Raw genomic sequence first — 19,311 nt, 5'->3', positions numbered from 1 at the left:
ACGGAAAACGACAAATAAAAGGACGACGACACGGGGTCGGGGGGGGGGTGGGGAGACAACGGAAAAGGGGTGTTTGTTTTTTTTTTTTGGGGGGGTGGGGGGGTGTTTCCCCACTCCCCCCCCCCCTCCCCGCCCGCAGCGCGCACCGTCCGCCCGCGCTTGGCACAAAACCCTCTCCTTTCAGCCCAAAAAAAAAAAAATAATTAAAAATAATTAAAAAAAAAAAAGGACAGAGAAAAAAAAAAAAAAAAAAACAACAAAGCCCCGAATCCGGCCCCAAAAGAGGGCTTGGGGTGGGGGGGGGGTTGCATGGGGGGGGTCCCTCCCCACCCAGCCGGGCATGGCAAGGGGGCCGGGGGCTGCCGCCGGCCCCGTGCCCCATGGCAGGGTTGGGGTCCCCCTCGCTGCCCCCACCTCCCCCTTTATGGTGTCCCCCCCCCCTCCCCAAAATTTGGCCCCCGCCCGGCCCAAAGTGCGCGTGGCCGGGGCGGCCTCTCCCTGGGCAGCCCCCAGCCCCCTCCTCTCCTCTGCTCTTCCTCCTCCTCCTCCTCCTCCTCCTCCTCCTCCTCCTCCTCCTCCTCTCCTTCCAAAGTGCAGTGAGTTTAATATTTTAGCCTCTCAGGGAGGGAAATAAATGCTTCAAAAATAATAATCTAAGAAGAGAAGAACAATAAAGGAAACGCTCGACCGTCGGGGCCCTTCCCTGTGCAAACAAACAAAATTCGTCAAGTCCGGGGGGGGCGCGGGGTTGGGGGGGGGGGGGGGGGCCGGCATCAAGGCCCTGGTATGGGGAGAGGGGGGGGTTTATGGGGGGCTGCCGGGGGTCCGGGTGCGAGCGGCGGCACGGAGCCCCCCCCCCATGCCCTGCTATGTGTGGTCCCCCCCCCCCTTCTTTGAACCCCTCCCCGGGTGCAGCACCGCCGCCCTCGCCCACCTTCGGGGCAGAAAAAAAAAAACCAAAAAAACAAAAAAAAAAAAAACAAGAAAAAATCGGGGAGGGGGCGCAGAGAAGGGGAGGGGGGGGCGCACAGAGAGGGGGGGGGCCGTATGGTGGGGAGCCGGGGGGGGGGGCCCTACACCTCCTGGTCCTCGAAGACCTCGAGGAAGAGGGGGGGGAAGAGCTCGGTGGGGCACTCCACCTTCATGTGCAGGAAGCGGCTGGCGTGGCAGGCGCCGATCATGCGCAGATCCGTCACCTTCATCAGCAGCTTGGGCCAGAAGTGGGGAATGTTGTGTTTGCGGTAGTTGATGTAGTGCTCGAACGCCAGCAGGTAGGTCTCCTGGCACTTCTCGATCTTGTCCACGCAGATCAGCCCCGTCCGGTCTGCGGGGGAAGGAAGGGGAGGTGGGAAAATTGTGTGTGGGGGGAGTTTGTGGGGTGCTGGCATTACGCGCCCCGAAGGAGATGGGGGTTGCGGTGCGCCCAAGCTGTGTGCACGCAGATATTGGGGGTCTGGGTATCAGGGTGCCTGCCCCATGCACCCCAAATGGTGGGGAGCTGGGCATCAGGGTGCTAACCCCATGTAATCCCAGATATTGGGGTTCTGGGTATTGGGGTGCCTGCCCCATGCACCCCAGATGCTGGGGAGCTGGGTGTTGCGGTGCCCAACCAATGTGCCCCCAAATATTGGGGCTCTGGGTATCAGGGTGCCCACCCTATGCACCCCAAATAGTGGGGAGCTGGGTGTCAGGGTGCTAACCCCATGTAATCCCAGATATTGGGGTTCTGGGTATTGGGGTGCCTGCCCCATGCACCCCAAATGGTGGGAAGCTGCGTTTAGGGGTGCCCAAGCTATGTGCTCCCAGATATTGGGGCTCTGGGTACTGGGGTACCTGCCCCATGCACCCCAAAGGGTGGGGAGCTGGGTGTCGGGGTGCCCACCCCATGTGCCCCCAGATATTGGGGCCCTGGGTAGCAGGGTGCCCACCCCATGTACTCCCAGATATTGGGGTTCTGGGTATTGGGGTGCCCACCCCACACACCCCAAGTGCTGGGGAGCTGCGTGTCGGGGTGCCCAACTTATATGTCCCCAGATATTGGGGCTCTGGGTGTCAGGGTGTCCACCCCATGCACCCCAAAGGGTGGGGAGCTGCGTGTCGGGGTGCCCGACTTATGTGCCCCCAGATATTGGGGCTCTGGCCATTGGGGTGCCTGCCCCATGCACCCCAAATGCTGGGGAGCTGGGCATCAGGGTGCTAACCCCATGTGCCCCCAAATACTGGGGCTCTGGGCATTGGGGTGCCCACCCCATGCACCCCAAATGCTGGGGAGCTGGGTGTTGGGGTGCCCACCCCATGCACCCCAAATAGTGGGGAGCTGGACATCAGGGTGCTAACCCCACGTGCCCCCAGATATTGGGGCTCTGGCCATTGGGGTGCCCCCCATGTGCCCCAAATATTGGGGCTCTGGGCATTGGGGTGCCCATCCCATGTGCCCCCAGGTATTGGGGCTGTGGAGGTCAAGGTGCTCACTCCATGCTCCCCCAAACCCGAGGCTTTGGGCCCCAAGGGGTCCACACCACGCTCCCCAAAATATCGGGGTTCTGGGCACTGGGGTGCCCACTTCACACACCCACAAATATCGGGGCTCTGGGCAAGGGGCTCACCCCACGCACCCCCAAATGCTGGGGCTCTGGGCGTCAGAACCCCCACCCCATGTGCCCCATGATGCCCCCACCTTATGTGCCCCCAAATAGCAGAGCTCTAGGTATCGGGGTGCCCACCCTATGCACCCCCAAATACCAGAGCTCCAGGCATCAGGATGCCTGCTCTGTGCACCCCCAAATTCCAGGGTTCTGGGCATTGGGATGCCCACCCTGTGAACCCCCAAATATCGGAGCTCCAGGCATTGGGACACCCACCCCATGCACCCCCCAAATACCAGAGCTCTGGGCATCGGGATGCCCACCCCATGCGCCCCCAAAAACTGGGGCTCTGGGCACCGGAGTGCCCACTCTGTGCACCCCCAAACACTGGGACTCCAGGCTTTGGGATGCCTGCCCTGTGCACCCCCAAATACCAGAGCTCCAGACACTGGGATGCTCTCCAAGTGCGCCCCCAAACACGAGGGCATCGGGCATTGGGATGCCCGCCCCGTGTGCCCCCAAATCCTGGAGCTCCAGATATCATAAAGCCCACCCTGTGAGCCCCCAAATACCAGAGCTCCAGGCATCGGGGTGCCCACCCCATGCACCCCCAAATGCTGGGGAACCAGGTATTATAGGATGCTTTCCTGTGCACCCCAAATGCTGGGGCTCTGGGCACCGGGGTGCCCATTCTGTGCACCCCCAAACACCGGGACTCCAGGCTTTGGGATGCTCGCCCCGTGCACCCCCAAACACCAGGGCATTGGGATGCCCGCCCCGTGCGCCCCCAAATCCTGGAGCTCCAGATATCATAAAGCCCACCCTGTGCACCCCCAAATATTGGAGCTCCAGGCAGCGGGATGCCCACCCTGTGCACCCCTAAATACCAGAGCTCCAGACATTGGGATGCCCACCTCGTGCACCCCCAAATTCCGGGTCTCCGTGCACCGTGGTGCCCCAGGGGCCGAGCGCCCTTACCTGAGGACATGAGCAGCACGGCCTGGAGCAGGGCCACCTCGGTGTCGTCCAGGTTGAAGGCAGAGAGGGACTTGCCCAGGTCGAAGATGGCATCGGAGACGACCCCGAGGCCGCCGTTCTTGAGCTGCTCGCGCTTGACGGCCATCTCCCCGCTCAGCGTCAGCGTCTCGCTCTCGGGGTCGTAGCGCACGGCCGCCCGCAGCGACATGATCTCCATGCAGCACCCCTTCAGCAGGATGATCTGGTCTTCGCAAGGCAGCTGCGGGACACGGCGTCAGTAGGGTTTTTTTGGGGCCCCCAACCCTCCCCAAGATTGCAGCCCTTTTTCCCCCTTTACCTCCGAAAACATGGGCAGTTTTTTGGCAAAGTCGACCACGCGGGTGATGGCCGGGGTGATGATTTTTGTAAACTCGCTGAACGCCTCCAGGTCGACTTTGTCCCCGTCGGGCATGGAGGCCATGGGCGACTGGCCGATGTCCTCAGGCTGGGGGGAATTAGGGGGGACGGATGGCGGGTTGGGGGCACCGTGTCCGTGACCCCAACACCTCATTTTACCCACACGCACCCCCCAGGGGAAACCGAGGCAGGGCCTGGCGGGGCGGCAGCCAGGAGAGGGAGCTCTGTGCCCGGCACCGCCGTGGGGCCGGGGCCACCCCGCGGGCACAGCTGTCCCCTTCGGTCACCGCACCCCCCCTGACCCTCCCCGGGGGCCACGCGCTCAAGGACACGCGGTGACATCCCAAAGCCCCCGCTCCCGGGGGTGTTGTTGGGGAGGGGACGACACCGGGAGCGTGACCCCCGCCGGGAGCGCACCGAGCGCGCCGGGGCTCAGCCGTGCCCGGTGCCGGTGCCGTGCCCGGTGCCGGTGCCGGGGGGTGGGCGCAGGGTTCCCCCCCTTGGCTGTGCCCTCACCAGGAATTTCCGTTTCTGCTTCCAGTGGCTGCCCTGGGCGTTGGTGCTGCGGTGCGCCTCCGTCACCACGTGGATCAGCTCCCACTCCTCGGCGCTGGGGCTGGGGCGGTGCTGCAGCGATTTGATCATCTCCTCCTTGCGCCGCCGCTCCCGGTTCTCCTCGATCAGCTTCCTCTTCGCTACCCGCTTCGAGTCGTCCAGCACCACTGCCGGGGCTGCCGTCAGTGGGGACGCCCCAAAAACCCGTCCCCAATGAGCTCCCAGTGCCCCCCCCCCCAGCCCTGCTGGGTGCCCCGAGCTGCCCCATGGCACCACCGGCCGTGCCGAGCACCCCAAGCTGTCCTGGAGTTGCAGTGGGCACCCCAAGCTGGTCCCACAGTGGTCCCAAACCTGCCCCATGGCTGTGCCCGGCACCCCAAGGTGCCCCCCGGCACCCGTTGGGTACTCCCCAACCTGGTCCTGGGCACCCCAAGCTGCCCCCTGGCACCACCGGGTGTGCCGGGCACCCCAAGCTGGTCCTAAGGCTGCACCAAGCACCCCACGCCCCCCACAGCCCTAGGAGCCATGGGGGGCACCCCAAACTACCCCACGGCTGCACGGGGCACCCCAATCTACCCCCCCGTGCCTGGCACCCCAACCTGATCCTGCAGCAGCACCGCGCACCCCACGGCACCGCCAGCTGTGCCGGGCACCTCGGCGCACCCCGTGGCTAGCTCCGGGCCCCCCAAATTGCCCCCACCCAAGCACCTCTGGCTGTGCTCGACCCCCCAAAGCCCCCCCACACTCACGGTCCATGGCCATGCCCACGGAGATGCACTTCTTGAAGCGGCACAGCTGGCACTGGTTGCGGGTGATCTTGTCGATGACGCAGCACCCATCGTACTTGCACGAGTAGGTGGGGTGCAGGTTCTTCTGGATGGTCCGCCGGAAAAAACCCTGGGGCGGGGGGGGGACACGGTGAGACCCTCCCCCACCCAAGCTTTCGGGTACCCCCCCCCCCCCAGCTCACCCAAAACCCCTCACCTTGCAGCCCTCGCAGGTGATGCAGCGGTAGTGGTAGCCGGTGGCTTTGTCCCCGCACACCACGCACTGTTCATCGCACTGTTCATCTTTGTCCAGGTAACTAGGGATGTACCCTGCGGGACACCACGCGTCAGGGACCCCCCCCCCCAGTGCCTCAGTTTCCCCTCGCCCCCCTCCGTTTCCTCCTCCTACCCCCCCCCTTTCCTCTCCCCGCTGCAGGAAGTGCCGGCAGAGGAAGGGTTAAGGGCTGTGGGGAGGGGGCTGGGGGGCTGCCCGTGCCCCCCGTGGCAATAAAGCTCCCATTATCCGGCTCCCCAGCCGGCTGTGGTGGTGCTGGGGGGGCGTCCCCCCCGCTGCACAATGGCCCACTGTCCCCGCTATTGTCCGGGGTCCCCCGGCGGCACGGGGCCGGGTGCCCCCCATCACCGGCCTCACGGGGAAACTGAGGCACGGAGCAACCCCCCCACCCCTCTGAGACCCCCCCACATCGACACGGGAAGGGGAGGGCAGAGCGGTGCAGGGTGGGAGAAGGGCTGACCCCCAACCTCCCCCCCCCACCTCCTTCTCCTTCCCACCCCCCCCTCCCCTCTCTCCCGGATCCCGCCGGCGCCGGCCGCTCCCCGCTGGGGAATGGGGCAGGGCTGGGTGCCCAGCCCCGGGGTCAGCGCCCGGCCGGGCCCCCCTTATCTAAACCCCCCCCCCCCCCCCCAAACGGTGCTGCTGGCCCCGATAGCGCCGGCCCGACCCACGCCACGGCTGCTGGGACATGGGGGGGGCACCCCATGGGGACACGGGGTGCTGGGGAGCCTTGGGGTGCTCCGGGATCCCGGGGTGCCAGCAGGGACACGGGGGGCACAGGGATGCCTGCGGTCCCGGGGGGGGATATGGGGTGGCTGGGGGACACTTGGGGTCCCAGGAGGGGTTTTGGGGTGGCCGGGGGACCCTTGGGGTTCCACAAGGGGACATGGGGAGCCTGGGGGACCCTTGGGGTGCCAGGAGGGGACAGGGGGTGGCTGGGGGACGCTTGGGGTGCCCAGCAGGGATGTGGGGTGCTGGGGACCCCTGCGGGTGTGGGGTGCTGGGGACCCCGGGGTCCCCAGGAAGGACACGGCACCCAGGGGACCCTGGGGTGCCCAGCAAGGTGCTGGGGACCCCTGGGGCTGTGGGGTGCACAGGGACCCCCGGGGCGCACAGGGACCCCCGGAGGCACACGGCACCTTGGGGACCCCGGGGTCTCCAGGAGAGACAAGGGACACCCCAAGGGACCCCCGGGGTGGCTCAGGGACCCCAGCAGGGTGCCGTGGGGACGTGGGGAGGTGCCCTAGGGCCACGGGGGGGGGGTGGGGGTCCCGGGGGGGGGGCCCCGTACCTGACATGCTGCTCTTCACCAAACATTGGCTGCTCTTTCTTTTGCGCTTGCCATCCAGCCACCTGCGGGACGGGACGGGGGGCGCTGGCACCGTGTCCCCGTGCCCCCCCCTAACCCCCCCCCAAGCCTGGGCACCCCTCCCTCACCCGGGGGTCCTGGGGGGGGGCGGATGGGGACGATTCCACTCGTGGGGACCGGGGGATTTGGGGGGCACCGCCCCATGGAAATGGGGGGGGGGAACCAGGGTGCTGCGGAGTCCCCAGGGACCCCCGATACGAGGCACGGCATCGCTTGGGTGGGTGGGTGGGATTGTTGGGGGGGGGCGCTGAGGCTTGGGGGGGGTGGGGAGGGGAAGGGAAGGGTGGGGGAGGGGCTCATTTACAGTCAAAGACAAAATGTCCTTTTGGCTCAGCGGGGAAGTGACATCAGAGGGGCTGCGCCAATGGGCGGCGGCGGGGGTCCGCGCCTCGCCCCCCCCCCCCCTCCCGCACCGGCGCAGTGCCGGAGGCGCCCGGGCTCGGGGTGGGGAGGGGGGGGGGGGCAGGAGGGGTCCCAGCACCATTGGGGACCGCACCCGCTTGGACAGGGTGGGGCAGCACCCAGGGGTGCCCCGGAGACCCCCGCCAAGGCAGTGGGGCCGGGTGTCGAGGGGGGGGCCACGGGGCGCCAGCCCAAGGTGACCCCGAGCCTGGCTCCCCCCGGGCACGTGAGCGGCCGCCGCCGCGCGCCCGAAATAGCCCCGGGTGCTGGCAGGGCCCTGGGGGGCCCAGGCTGGGGGGGGGCGGCAGCGGCTGGGGCCCGGAGTGGGGGGGGGGGCAGGGTGTGAGCAGGCGGGGGGAGAGGGCATGGGTACGGATGGGGTGGGGGACGGCTGGGGGGGCACCGGGGGGCACGGGATGCAGGGGGCACGGGGACGGGGGTGTGCACGGGGATATTTTGGGGCACGGGGACACCGTGGGCACAGGGACACAGTGGGCACGGGGACACGTGTGCACAGGGATGCAGTGGGCGTGGGGACACGCGTGTGCACGGGGACGCACGGGGACACAGGGGAGATGCAGGGCACTGGGACACCCGGGGCACGGGGACACCCGGGGACACCGGGCACGGGGACGCACCGGGACACCGGGTGATGCGCAGGGCACGGGGCACGGGGACACAGAAGGGCACGGGGACAGAAAGGGGCACGAGGACACGGTGTGATGCACGGGGCACGGGGACACGGAGGGGCACGGGGGACACGTGGGGACACGTGGGGACGGCGGGGGGGTCACCGCAGCCGTGCCCGGGGGGGCTCACCGGGTGTCCTCTGGCTCCGACAGCGGGTCCAGGGTGCTGGGCTTCTGTTCCATTCACCGCAATTCCATCAAGGAGCGCCCAGCACCGACCGAGTGGGCTCCGCCACCGGTGCCACGCGCAGGGGGGGCCACGGCGGGGGGCTACGACGCGCGCCCCATGGCGCCCGCCTCAGTGCTCAGCGCCGCGCAGCATCCCGGGGAAGGGGGGGGGGGGGGCCCTGCCGAGACAAACCCACGGCGCCCACTGAACCCACGAGGGATGTGGGGTTGGGGGGGGGGGGGCACGTCCGACCCCCCCCCCGCCCCCCCAAGGAGCACGTGGGGTGGGGAGCGTGCAAGAGCGTGCGAGGCTGCTGGAGAGCGCCCAGGGGTGTGCAAGGGGCGGTGCGGGGCCGGGTGGGAGCGCGAGGGGCGTGCAAGAACACGTGGAGCGAGCGAGGGCTTGCAGGGTGCTGTGCAGGAGCACGGGGGGGTGTGCAGGGCTTGGGGGGGGGGGGGCGTGCAAGAGCACGTTGGGTGTGCAGGGGCGTGCACGAGCGTGCAAAGCACGCGGGGCGTGCACGGAGGGGCAAGGGCGCAGGAGGAACGGAGCGGGAGCGTGCGCGGGGGTGCAGGTGCCGCACGCAGCCGTGGGGCAGGGCCGCAGGGGGGGGTGCTGAGCCCCCCCCCCCCCCCGAGCGGTGAGGGGGTGCTGGGCCCCCCCGCTGGGTGCTGAGCGGGTTGGGGTTGGGGTTGGGGTGGGGGGGGTGGACTCACGGGGGTGGGGGGCGCCGGGGGGCGCCGGGGCGGTGCCGGGCGATGCCTCCTCCGCGAGCGCTCCTGCTGCAAAGAGACGGCACCGGTGGGGCCGGGGGGGGCACCCCCACATCCGTGCGACCCCCCCTCCCCAAAATGTACCCGCCACATGATGGGGAAGCAGAGGTGTACACCCCCACCCAGCCCCACACCCCCAGGGGCACCCAGCACCCATCCCACCCACCCGGCACCGGGGAGCCCCACGCTCAGCTCCCCCCCGGCGCACCCCCAAGTCCCCTCCAGCCCCCCAGCCCCCTCCCCACACAAGCAAGGGTTGGGGGGCGGGGGGGGGGGATTGGTGGCGGTGCCGGGGCCCCCAACCCGCGCCGGGTGGGCGCCGTGCCCGGCCCTGGGGCTGCTCGGCTCCGTGCGGGGACAGGCAGAAAGTAGGTCACGTTTGTCTTGGCCGCGGCAGAAATTCCTCCGGCGGATTTCAAGCGCAGCGGCGGTGGCGCAGCCGGGGCTCCTATACCGCTCCCTCCCCCCCCTCTCCCCAATTTTCCCCCCCCCCTTTCACCCCCCCTGGCCCCCCTCCAGCCGGGGAAGCCCGGCCACGCCACCACCACCACCACGGGGGGTGCGGGATGCTGCGCCCATGGGTGCTGGCACGCGGCACAGGGGGTGCGGCGGGGGAGCCAACGGGACCGCGGGGACAACGAGGCACCGTGGGGCCCCCCCCGCACCCCCTGAAACCCTCACACAGAGCGGGGGCACCCTGAATTATTTTTTTTTGGGGGGGGGGGGGCTCCTGGCTGCTGCTCCAGGCCAGGCTTTGGGGCCGGCCGCGGGCGGTACCTATAGAGCGGGCGCGCGGCCGGGGGCTGCAGCAAATGTTTGTTCCATATGGGAACGCCGCGCCGAGACTTCCAAGTATAGGCACTGGCCGGGAGCCAGCGCTGCGCGGCCCCGCTGGGCACGGCCCCCCCCCCCCTTCCCCTGCCCCGGGACCCCCCCCCCCTCGGCGCCTGCAGAGCCCCGACCCGCTGGGTGCACGCATGGGGAGGCTGCACCGTGGCCGCCCCATTGCACCCCCCCAGCTCCAAAAGCCCCCCGCTGCCTCAGTTTCCCCCCTTTGGGCATCAAACCGAGGGGCTGAACGCTGTTAATTTGGGGCTTGCCTGCACCGCTGAGCCCCCCCCCACACACACACCCAAGACACCCCCAAAATGGGGCCCGGTGGCACCCCCAGGGCTCGGGGCCGAGGGCGTGGAGCTGCTCCAGGAACCCTCAGCTCGAGGAATCGCAGACAGACAGACGGACAGACAGAGGGATGGGCGGGAGGCGGCCCTCCTGCGCTGCGGGACACGTGCAATGAGCGTGGCCGGGTCTCAGCCCCCCCCCCCTCAACACCCCCCCCCCGGCACCGCCTTGGGCACCGGTGGCACCGTGACCGCGGGTCCCCACCCCACCGGGGTGGGCGGGAGGGGGCTGGAGGCAAAGCAGGGGCGCAGCACCCATGGGGGGGGAGTGGGGGGAGTGGGGGGAACCCCCACCCATGTCCCCCCCAGCCCAGCCCCACGCCCAGGGCAGTGTTTTTGCTGAGTCGGGCGGTTGCGCACGCAATGGAAAACAACCCGGGGACAAAGTCCGGGGCTGGGCCAGCGGCGGGAGCCGGCTGCAGAGCACGGGGGGCACCGAGCACCCCGATCCCACGGGATGGGGGCCGCCCAGGACCCCCCCCAGCCCAGCACCGGGACGCCCAGCGGGCACCGGCCACCTCCAGCCCACCGTACAGCCACCCTCGGGGCCACCGTCGGTGTCCCTGTCCCCGGCACAGATGGGCCCCGGGGGTCCCAGGCGCCCCCTCCCCCTGGCCAGCTGCTATCTGGGTCAGGGAGGTGAGGGCCTAAGCGCTTTAGCCGGGGTGCCAATTAGCGTGATTAGCACCGTGGGGGGGGGGCAGGGCGACGCGGGCAGCCCCAGCGGCTCGGCACCCACACGCGGCACCGGGTGGCAGCGGGCACCGGCACGGTGACACCGGGAGAAGCCCGGCGGTGCCAGCAGCAGGGCCGTGCCGTGGCCACGGGGCCAAGCGCAGGGCACCCGGCACGGCACCCTGCACCCTGCACACGCCGGCGTTCACGTGCACGGGTGCACCCTGTGCCATGCGTGCGCCCTCGTGCCCGGTGCCACCTCCCGGCCCCCTCCGGCGCGCGGTGCCCGGTGCCGCGGGTGCTCGGCGGCCGCGCTGCCGTGACTGGAGGCCGCAGGAATCCCAGGCATGCGCAGCAGCTGGGCAGCCCGAGCGCGGGGGGATGCCATGGGCCTGACATCAGGGCGCCCGCCCCATGGCACGGGGGAGCCGCGCGCGGGGGACCCCCAGGTGGGGGTCAGGGCAGGGCCATGGGATGGGTTGGGGGGGGGGGGGGGGGGCTGAGCCGGGCTCCGCACCCCGGCACCGGGATCTGTGCACCCCGTGGGGTTCAGCAGCGCCCACCGAGCGAGGGCGGGTGGCCCTGGGGACGGTGACACGTCTCCTGGTGTCCTCACACCTCTGAGAGGTCCCGGATCGTGGCACCGGGACCTGCCTGGCTGAGCCACGACCTCAATCCCTGCCAGCACGGCCACCCCAAACCCCACGGGGCTCCGGGAGCCTCGAGCCGAGCCCGTGCCGCCCGCTCCTGCCCGTGGCACTCGGGTGCGCAGCCGGGACAAGGCAGAGGCTTCGGCTCCTGATCCTGCTGGCCCTGCACGGCCCCGTCCAGCCGTGCCTCAGTTTCTCCATCCCACCAACGCTCAGCAGCGTGCGGGATGAGCAGCCACACCGTGCGTGGCAGGATGAGGCCGGATCCCTGCTCCCCACCAGGGCCCCACGGCCGTGCCCGGTGCCGCCGTCACACCGGGGTCAGCCGTGCCCCGGCCCCCCCACGCACACGGGACGCCCCACGGGGACCCCGGGTGGCTGGCGTGTGATGAGCACCCACGGACGGGGCTCGTGGGGTGGCCCCGTGGGGTGCCCCTGTCCCCCGGGAGGGCTGTTTCAGGGCCGAGCCCCGCGCGCGTGCCGCGGGACGCCGGGGGAGCTATTCTCAGCGCCGCGGGGCGGGAGCTTGGCACGGGCACGGGGACGTTGCTAAATCGGGGAGAGGAGCGGGGGCTCCGGTTCACGTGCACCGGGCGGGGATGGGGGGGGGGCAGGAGAGGGACGACTCCTGCGATCCCTCCCCGTGGGCCACCCCTGCTCGGAAAGGGGCTGTTGGCAGCCACCTTGCTACGAGGCGCCCCGGGGTCGGCATCGCCAGGGGGGGCACGGGGCACCCAGCCTGGCGTGGGGCACCCAGCTCAGGAAGGGGACGGTCCCCACGGTGTCCCCACCACCGGGAGCTGGAAAAGGGGGCGCTGAGCACCCAAACTGTGCCCGGCGATGCCACCACCGCGCCACCACCACCGTGCCACCACCACCGTGCCGGGGACCCACGGAGCCACGGTGCGCCCCGCCGGGCACCCTGCCCGTGCCCGCCTTCGCCCTCCCCGCAACGCCCGTCGCTCCTCCTGCTCCTCGGGGAGAGGATCCCGGCGCCCGGCTCCGCCTGTCGGGCGTTCGACAACACAGCCCCGAGCCCCATGGCCGCACGGCTCCGTGGCTTGGGGGGGGGGGGCACCGGGGAGGGGGGGGTCCCGGAGCTGCCGTCCCGTCCGTCCGCCCGCCCGCAGCTGCTCCAGGCTTTGCCGCCAGCCGCGGCTTCGCTTGCCCCGGGAAAGTGCGTGGCGAGGCGGGGAGGGGGCCGCTTCCTGGTGCCGCGGCCCCCCCCAGGAAGGGACGGGGACGGGGAGGTGCGCCCGCCGCCACGCAGCACCCCACGCCTGCAAGGGTGGGCGGGGGGTCCGCGGGGGGGACGCCCGACCCCCTCCCCGGGGTTCCAAGGGGTGAGCAGGGAGGGAGGGGGGGGTTTGGCACGAATCCGGCCCCGCACCGGGGCTGTGGGGGCAGCCGGCACCCCGACACCGCACTGGGCACCCCAGGACTGTGCCCCCCAGCCCCCCCACATCCACACCCCCCGCTGCGTGCAGGACGGCAGCGCCGTGGCTCTGCAAAGGTCAGCGCAGCAGTGAGGGGGGGGCGAGGGAGCGTCGGGCTGCGCCCCCACCCCGGCAGCACCATGCACCCGCCCGGGGACCCCCGGCACCAGCAGGGCTGAGGGGGGGCACCCCGATGGGAACAGCAGGGGGGGGCACGGGCAGCTGCACACCGACAGCAGGGGGGGCGCCGAACCCTTCCAGCGCGCCCCCACCCTGCGCCAAGACCCCCGGGGCGGAGGGGGGAAGGGATCGTGGCGTCGAGCGAGTGAGCGAGCGGGAGAAGCCTTCCCCAAACTGGTTCCACCGGGGCCTGCCGTGCCGCACGGCTGCGCCGCCACCGGCCCCCGCCCCGCGCCGAGCCGCGGGGGTCCCCGGCACGCAGGGAGGCCACGGGGCGGGCGGCGCCAGGGCTGGCACCGGCGGAGGTCAAGCGGGGTGAGGCTGAGCCCGGGTCGTGTCCCCCCTGCCCCTCCCCGGCCCCGCTGCCGGTCACGGCGGTGTCAGCCCCGCGGGGGTCACGGCAGCCGTGGCCACCGCCGAAGGTCGGCGCGGTGCCGCGGGGGGGGGGGACACCGCTGCGGCCGCACGCCCCGGCGCTGCCTGGCACGCGCCCGGCACGGCTCGGCGCGGCACAGCTGGCGGCGAGGTCGTGCCGGAGGCCCGAGCGAGCGCCGGCTCGGCTCGGCCGCCCAGGGTGACCTTGGCCGCGGCGCCCGGCTGCCCTGCCTCAGTTTCCCCCCCAAAAGCACCGGGGGCTGCACCGGAGCCGGGCCCGGCACCGTGGCCCAAGCCCCGGTGGTGGCACCGTGGCCGGCGGGTCCCACCGCCACGCTTCTGCTCAGGTTGGGGGGGACGAGGCCGTTTGCCCCCCCCTCTCTCCTCTCCGAATCAGGAGGCGGCGTGCCCGGGGAGGCCGGGGCGGGTTTGGGGAGGGCAAGGCCCCGCCACGCCCCTCGGCCCCGCTCGTGGGGGCACCCCGACGGGCACGGCCACGGCCGTCGGTGTCCCCGTCCCTGCCCGCGCCGTGGACACCCCCACCCCGGCGTAAAGCAGCGCAACCAAACAAACACCACCACCACCACCAAAAAAAAAAAAAAAAGGGCGCTCTCCCTCCAGCAGAGAGAAAAAAAAAAAATCAAAAATTAAAAAAAAAAAAAAAATCAAAAATATTAAATGCATTCCTGACGCCGCCTGCCAAGAGCGGGGCGGGGACGGCCACGGGGCACGGCCACGGCCCCACCGCCGCCACGGTGGGCCACGGCACCGCCACGGCCAGGCCACGGCCTCCCTGCAGCACGGCCACGGCACGGCCACGGGCTCCCTGCAGCACCGTGGCCGCCGGTGACCGTGCAGCCACGGTGCAGGCCCACGGCCACGCCACGCCGCAGCCACGCAGCCGCCGAGGGGCTGGGGGGGAGCTGCCGTGGCTGCGCCGTGCGTGGCCCCCCCCCTCGGTTGGCGGCGCCGTTGTGTGTGTCCCCCCCACCACACACACCCAGCGGGGGTGGGCAGCGGCTGTGGCCCCCCCCCCCGGGGCAGCCCCGCGCTGCAGCACCGAGCGGTGCAGGAATGGGGGGGGGATAAAAAGAGGGGAGGGGGTGGGGGGGCGCAAGGCAGAGCAGAGGGAGGTTGGAGGCCCCCCCTCCCGTGCAGAACAGCCGGATTTTTTCACCAAAAAAAAAATAATTAAAAAAATAATAAAAAAAATTGCTATTTTTATATTTACCCGCAGTTCGCCTCCCGGTGCGCGCTGGGCCGGGGGGGGAGCCCCCGCGCAACCCCCCCTACCCTCCCACCCCCACCCCCTCCCCATTGCACGGCCCGACCTGCGCCCGGGCTCAGCCGGGGGCGCCCGGGGGCCGCGGGCCCTCGGTAAACAACCGGGGCCGCGGCGGGGCCCGGGGTGGGGTGGGGGGGGCGGCGGCGGCGGGGCCCCCTCGGGGCCGTACCTGGGCGGCGGCGGCGGTGGCGGCGGCGGAGGGGCCGGGGGCGCGGAGCGGGGGGCGCGGAGCGGAGCCGAGCGGGGCGCAGCGGCGGCGGCGGCGGCAGCGGCGGCGGCGGCGACCGACGGCGCCTGGCTCCTCCCCCGGCCCCGCCGCGCCGCCCGCCCGCCCGCTCCGCCGCGGCCGCAGCCCCCTCCGCCGGCCGCAGCCGCTCCCTGCAGCCGCCGCCGCCGCCGCCGCGCCCGCTTGCGCGCTCCCTGCGCGCTCCCTGCGCCCTCCTTGCGCGGCGCCGTGCGCTGCCGTGCGCCTCCGTGCGCTCCCCGCGCGCGCTCTCCGCGCTCCTTGCGCGCGCCCCGCGCGCTCCGTGCGCGCTCCCCGTGCTCCTTGCGCGCTCCCCGTGCTCTTTGCGCGCTCCCCGCGCGCGCCCCGTGCGCCTCCGTGCGCTCCCTGCGCGCCCCCTGCGCCCTCCGTGCGCGCTCCCCGTGCGCTCCTCGTGCTCCGTGCGCGCTCCCCGTGCGCCTCCGTGCGCTCCTTGCGCGCCCCCCGTGCGCGCCTCTTTGCGCGCGCCCCGTGCCCCCCCCCGCAGCCCCCAGGGATGGTCCCGCGTGGGTGCCCACGGGGGACAGGGACCGAGGAGTGGGGGGGTGAGGGGGGGACGGGGACAGCGGCCGTGGGGCTGGGGCAGGGGCGAGGGGACGGGGACGGTGCCTGCGGGGAGCCGGGGAGGGGCCCGCACGGAGTGGGGGGGCTCGGGGCTGAGAAGGGGGGGACAGCGCCCCGGGGGGGGGGGCTGGGGGGGTCCCCTGGGGGCGTGGGGACGGTGTCAGGGACCACAGGGGGCTGGGGATGGGGACTGGGGGGGTTGGGGACAGCGTCCACGGGGGGATGGGGCCATGGGGACACAGCTGGGGATGGGGGGATCCTGGGGATGGTGTCCACGGGGGGGTCCTGGGGACTGTGCCCGCGGGGGGGTCCTGGGGACCCTGCACAAGGGTGCTGGGGGGAGCAGCAGCCGGCAGGCCCTGGGTGTGGGCAGGGGGCTGCGTGGCACCCCAGGGCCCCCCCTGCTGCGCCCCCCCCCCCAACGGGCAGGATCTGGCCCCCATGACAGGGGGCTGTGGGGGCTGTGTGGGGTGGGGGGGCTGTGGGGTGGGGGGGGGCTGTGGGGCCAGGGCCCCGCTGTGCAGCAGGAATTTGGGGGCCAGGGGTGGCCACGGGCACTTGGGGCCCACGGGGGTCACCAGGGGTGACGCTGGGGTCGCCCCCCCCCAGAACCCCCCCCCTCCTGTCCCACCCCGGCTCCTTCCCAGCAGCCCTCGCGCTCAGCCCCCCCCCAGGACTACACATCCCATAATGCCCAGGTGTAAAGGGCTGCTGCCATGGCGTGTGCCCCCCCCAGCACCCCCCCAAGGGACGGGGGCACCCAGGGGAGGGGGGGCCCCAGGGTGGGGTCCCCGTGGCCCAGCGGCATCCAGAGCAGCCCCCGGCCCCCCCCCCGCTGCTGGACTGAGGGTGGGTGCCCCCCACTGCCCCCCACCCTTGGTCCCCAAGGTCCCCGTAGCCCCCCTGCTCCCCATGGCCCTGTGCCCCCCCCCCCAGTCCCCAATCCCCATTCCCCCTGGTCCCCAAGGCCCTGTGCCCCCCCCCAGTCCCCAGTCCCCATTCCCCCTGGTCCCCATTACCCTGTGACCCCCCCCACAGTCCCCATAGCCCTGTCACCCGCCCCCCCAGGTCCCTGTGACCCCCTGGTCCCCATGGCCCTGTGACCCCCCCCCCCAGTCCCCATTACCCCTGGTCCCGGTCCCCATGGCCCTGTGACCCCCCCCCAGTCCCCATTACCCCTGGTCCTGGTCCCCATGGCCCTGTGATCCCCCCCCCACCCCGCAGTCCCCATGGCCCTGTGACCCCCCCCCAGTCCCCATTACCCCTTGTCCCCACAGCCCCGTAACCCCCCCCCCCATTCCCATGCCCCCCTCCCTTAGCACCCCCCCCCTCACACCCCCGGCCAGCGGGGGCCGCCAGCGTGGCAGGGTGGGGGCGCGGGTGCCCCCGCCGTACACTTTATCCTCGGCAAACACAGCACACCCGTGGCCCCCCCCCCTCCACCAGCACCGTCTGCCCGCGATAAGGCCGGGGCCGGGCTGAGCTCGGCTGCCCCCAGCCCGTGCCCCCCCCCAGGGGCCCCCACCCCAAAGAGGAAACTGAGGCAGGGCCGTGGTGGGGTGGTGTGGGGGGGTCCCTGCATCCTGCCCCCTCCCCATCCATGGGGTTTGATGCCTGTTCTCAGCCCCCTGGTGCACCCAGCTGCCCCCACAGCCCCCCCCGGTCCCCCCCCCGGCCCCATTTGGGGTGAGGACCCCCCCGGGATGTGGAGGGGCCGCGGTGCAGGCGGCCGGAACCAACTCATTAACATTCCCCCCGCTGTATTTACTATATTTAGCCCGAGCTGGCAGCACACAGCAGCCCCCCCCCCATTTGGACCCCCCCCCTTAATTTTTCTCCCATGCTGGGGGTGACGCCGAACCCAGCATCCCTATGGGGGGGGGTCCCCAACCCGGCCTGCGCCCCCCTCCCCGCTGCATCCCGTCCTTCCCACCCTATAAAACGCCGCCGTGGGGGGGGGTGGGAAGCAGCAGTGGGGGCTGGGTGCCCCCCACCCCTTTCACATTCCCCCCCCCCCTCCCCAGTTTGGGGTGCTGGGAACGGCCCCGGCCCCATCCGGCCCCCCCCCGGCTGGAGGCAGCTGTGCCGGGGGCGCCCTGCCAAGGCCTCGGCGGCGCCTTCCCCACACTGAGGGGGGGGGCTAAAATGCGACCCCCCCCCCCCCAAACACACACAGAGCCCCTCATGGATCCGTGGGGGTGCTTTATGGGGTGGGGGGGGCACAACCTCGGGTGCTGGGGGGGTTCCCACAGGACGGGGGGCTCGCACCCCGGGGGCTCCGAGGGTCCGGTTACCTCCCCCCCCCCCCCCACACCAAGAAGCTGTGGGAACCCCCCCCTTGGCTTCATCCCCGTCCTCGGCACAGGAAATCCGTCCTCATGAATAGGGGCCGGGTGTGTGTGACCCCCCCCCCTCTTTTATTTTTTATTTTTTATCCCCCCTCCCTCCCCAAGGCGGGGGTCCGGGGCCTCACGCCGCCGGCTGGGCCTCAGCTCGCCCGCCTAATCCCGGCTGCGGCTCTCGGGGGATTTGCGGCCTCCCCGGCCCCATGAATGATTAACGGGGGCATTAAGGGGCCACCGAGACCCCCCCCCGGGCCTGGGGGGCACAAAATGAGGCGGGGGGGGGCACAAAATGAAAGGGGGGGGGGCCGTGAGCCCACCCGAGGGCGGCTGCTGCCATGGGGGGACCCCCCTTGTAGGCCCCTGGGGGGCTTTGCCCCGCTGATGAGGATTCAATAGGGGGGGCTCGGGGCTCAGGGCCCCCCCCCGTGGTGTGCAGCCCCCCCCCCCCGGCACCCACTCCCCCATCTGCCCGTTGCCATGGCGATGGGCGGCGGGAATCGGGTGTTTTGGGGCTGGTTTTGGCGCAGCCGGGGAGGGGGCGGCTGCCGCGGGGTGCTGCCAAGGCGGGTGGGTGCGGGCACGGCTGGGGGGGGCGCGGGGGGGGCCGAGTGTGCACGGGGGGGCTGTGCACACTTGCACACGCACACGCCTGTCCCTGCACACACAGGCAGCCCCCTGCTTGTCTGCACCCGAGCTCACACGCGTGTGCATGGAGCCCTGTGCACAGCAAGGCGTGCACACCCCCAGGCAGCCGTGCACACCCTTGCACACCCTTGCACACCCTTGCACATCCTTGCACACCCGTGCACACCCGTGCACACCCCTTGCACGCTCACACACGCACGTCCCTGCTGCACTGCTGCTGTTGCATGCCCACCCTGTGTTTGCACCCCCTGTGTGCACACCCCACGCCTTTGCACATGGTGCTTGCACGCCTTCAGGGCTTGCACGTTTGCAACCCTGCTTGCACCCCCCGTGCTTGCACCCCCCGTGCTTGCACCCCCCGTGTTTGCACGCCCAGCAGATGCACGCCGCTTTACCCCCCCTCCCAACCGAACTACATCTCCCAGCAGCCCCCGCGCCCCGCCGCCCCCCGCCGCCCAATCAGCGCGCGGCTTGCTGGCGGGCGCCAAGATGGCGGTGCCCAGCCGCTGAGGGCGGCGGGCGGCGGCGGCAGCTTCGGGGCCTCCCCCCCCCCCCACGGTACCGGCTGCGGGACCCCCCCGGGACCCCCCCCCCCCAAACGGCGCCATGAAGGTGGTGAACCTGAAGCAGGCCCTGCTGCAGGCCTGGAAGGAGCGCTGGAGCGACTACCAGTGGGCCGTCAACATGAGGCGCTTCTTCCCCCGGGGGGCGACCTGGGACATCCTCAACCTGGCA

At 71.4% G+C, this 19,311-nt stretch overlaps 1 protein-coding gene across 2 annotated transcripts; it reads right to left on the bottom strand.

The window, feature by feature from the left end:
- Positions 1-593: 593 nt before the first annotated feature.
- On the bottom strand, positions 594-8,365 carry LOC311221752 (thyroid hormone receptor alpha). Of its 2 annotated transcripts, XM_084307141.1 has the most exons (9): positions 8,167-8,365; positions 6,868-6,929; positions 5,499-5,611; positions 5,264-5,411; positions 4,476-4,681; positions 3,901-4,047; positions 3,564-3,822; positions 1,140-1,324; positions 594-653 (listed from the first exon to the last, which is right to left on the bottom strand). In XM_084307141.1, the coding sequence occupies exons 1-9, from the start codon at positions 8,217-8,219 to the stop codon at positions 603-605; spliced, it is 1,224 nt and encodes a 407-aa protein (XP_084163267.1). In that variant the 5' UTR covers positions 8,220-8,365; the 3' UTR covers positions 594-602. The 2 variants fall into 2 exon arrangements, with proteins under 2 accessions (XP_084163267.1, XP_084163266.1); XM_084307140.1 differs by having other exon boundaries at positions 600-1,324.
- Between the last annotated feature and the right edge of the window lie 10,946 nt (positions 8,366-19,311).

The sequence above is a fragment of the Netta rufina genome, assembly GCF_964035555.1.
Source record: "Netta rufina genome assembly, contig: SCAFFOLD_186, whole genome shotgun sequence".
Classification (NCBI taxonomy): domain Eukaryota; kingdom Metazoa; phylum Chordata; class Aves; order Anseriformes; family Anatidae; genus Netta; species Netta rufina.
This window is presented reverse-complemented; position numbering and strand designations above follow the sequence as displayed.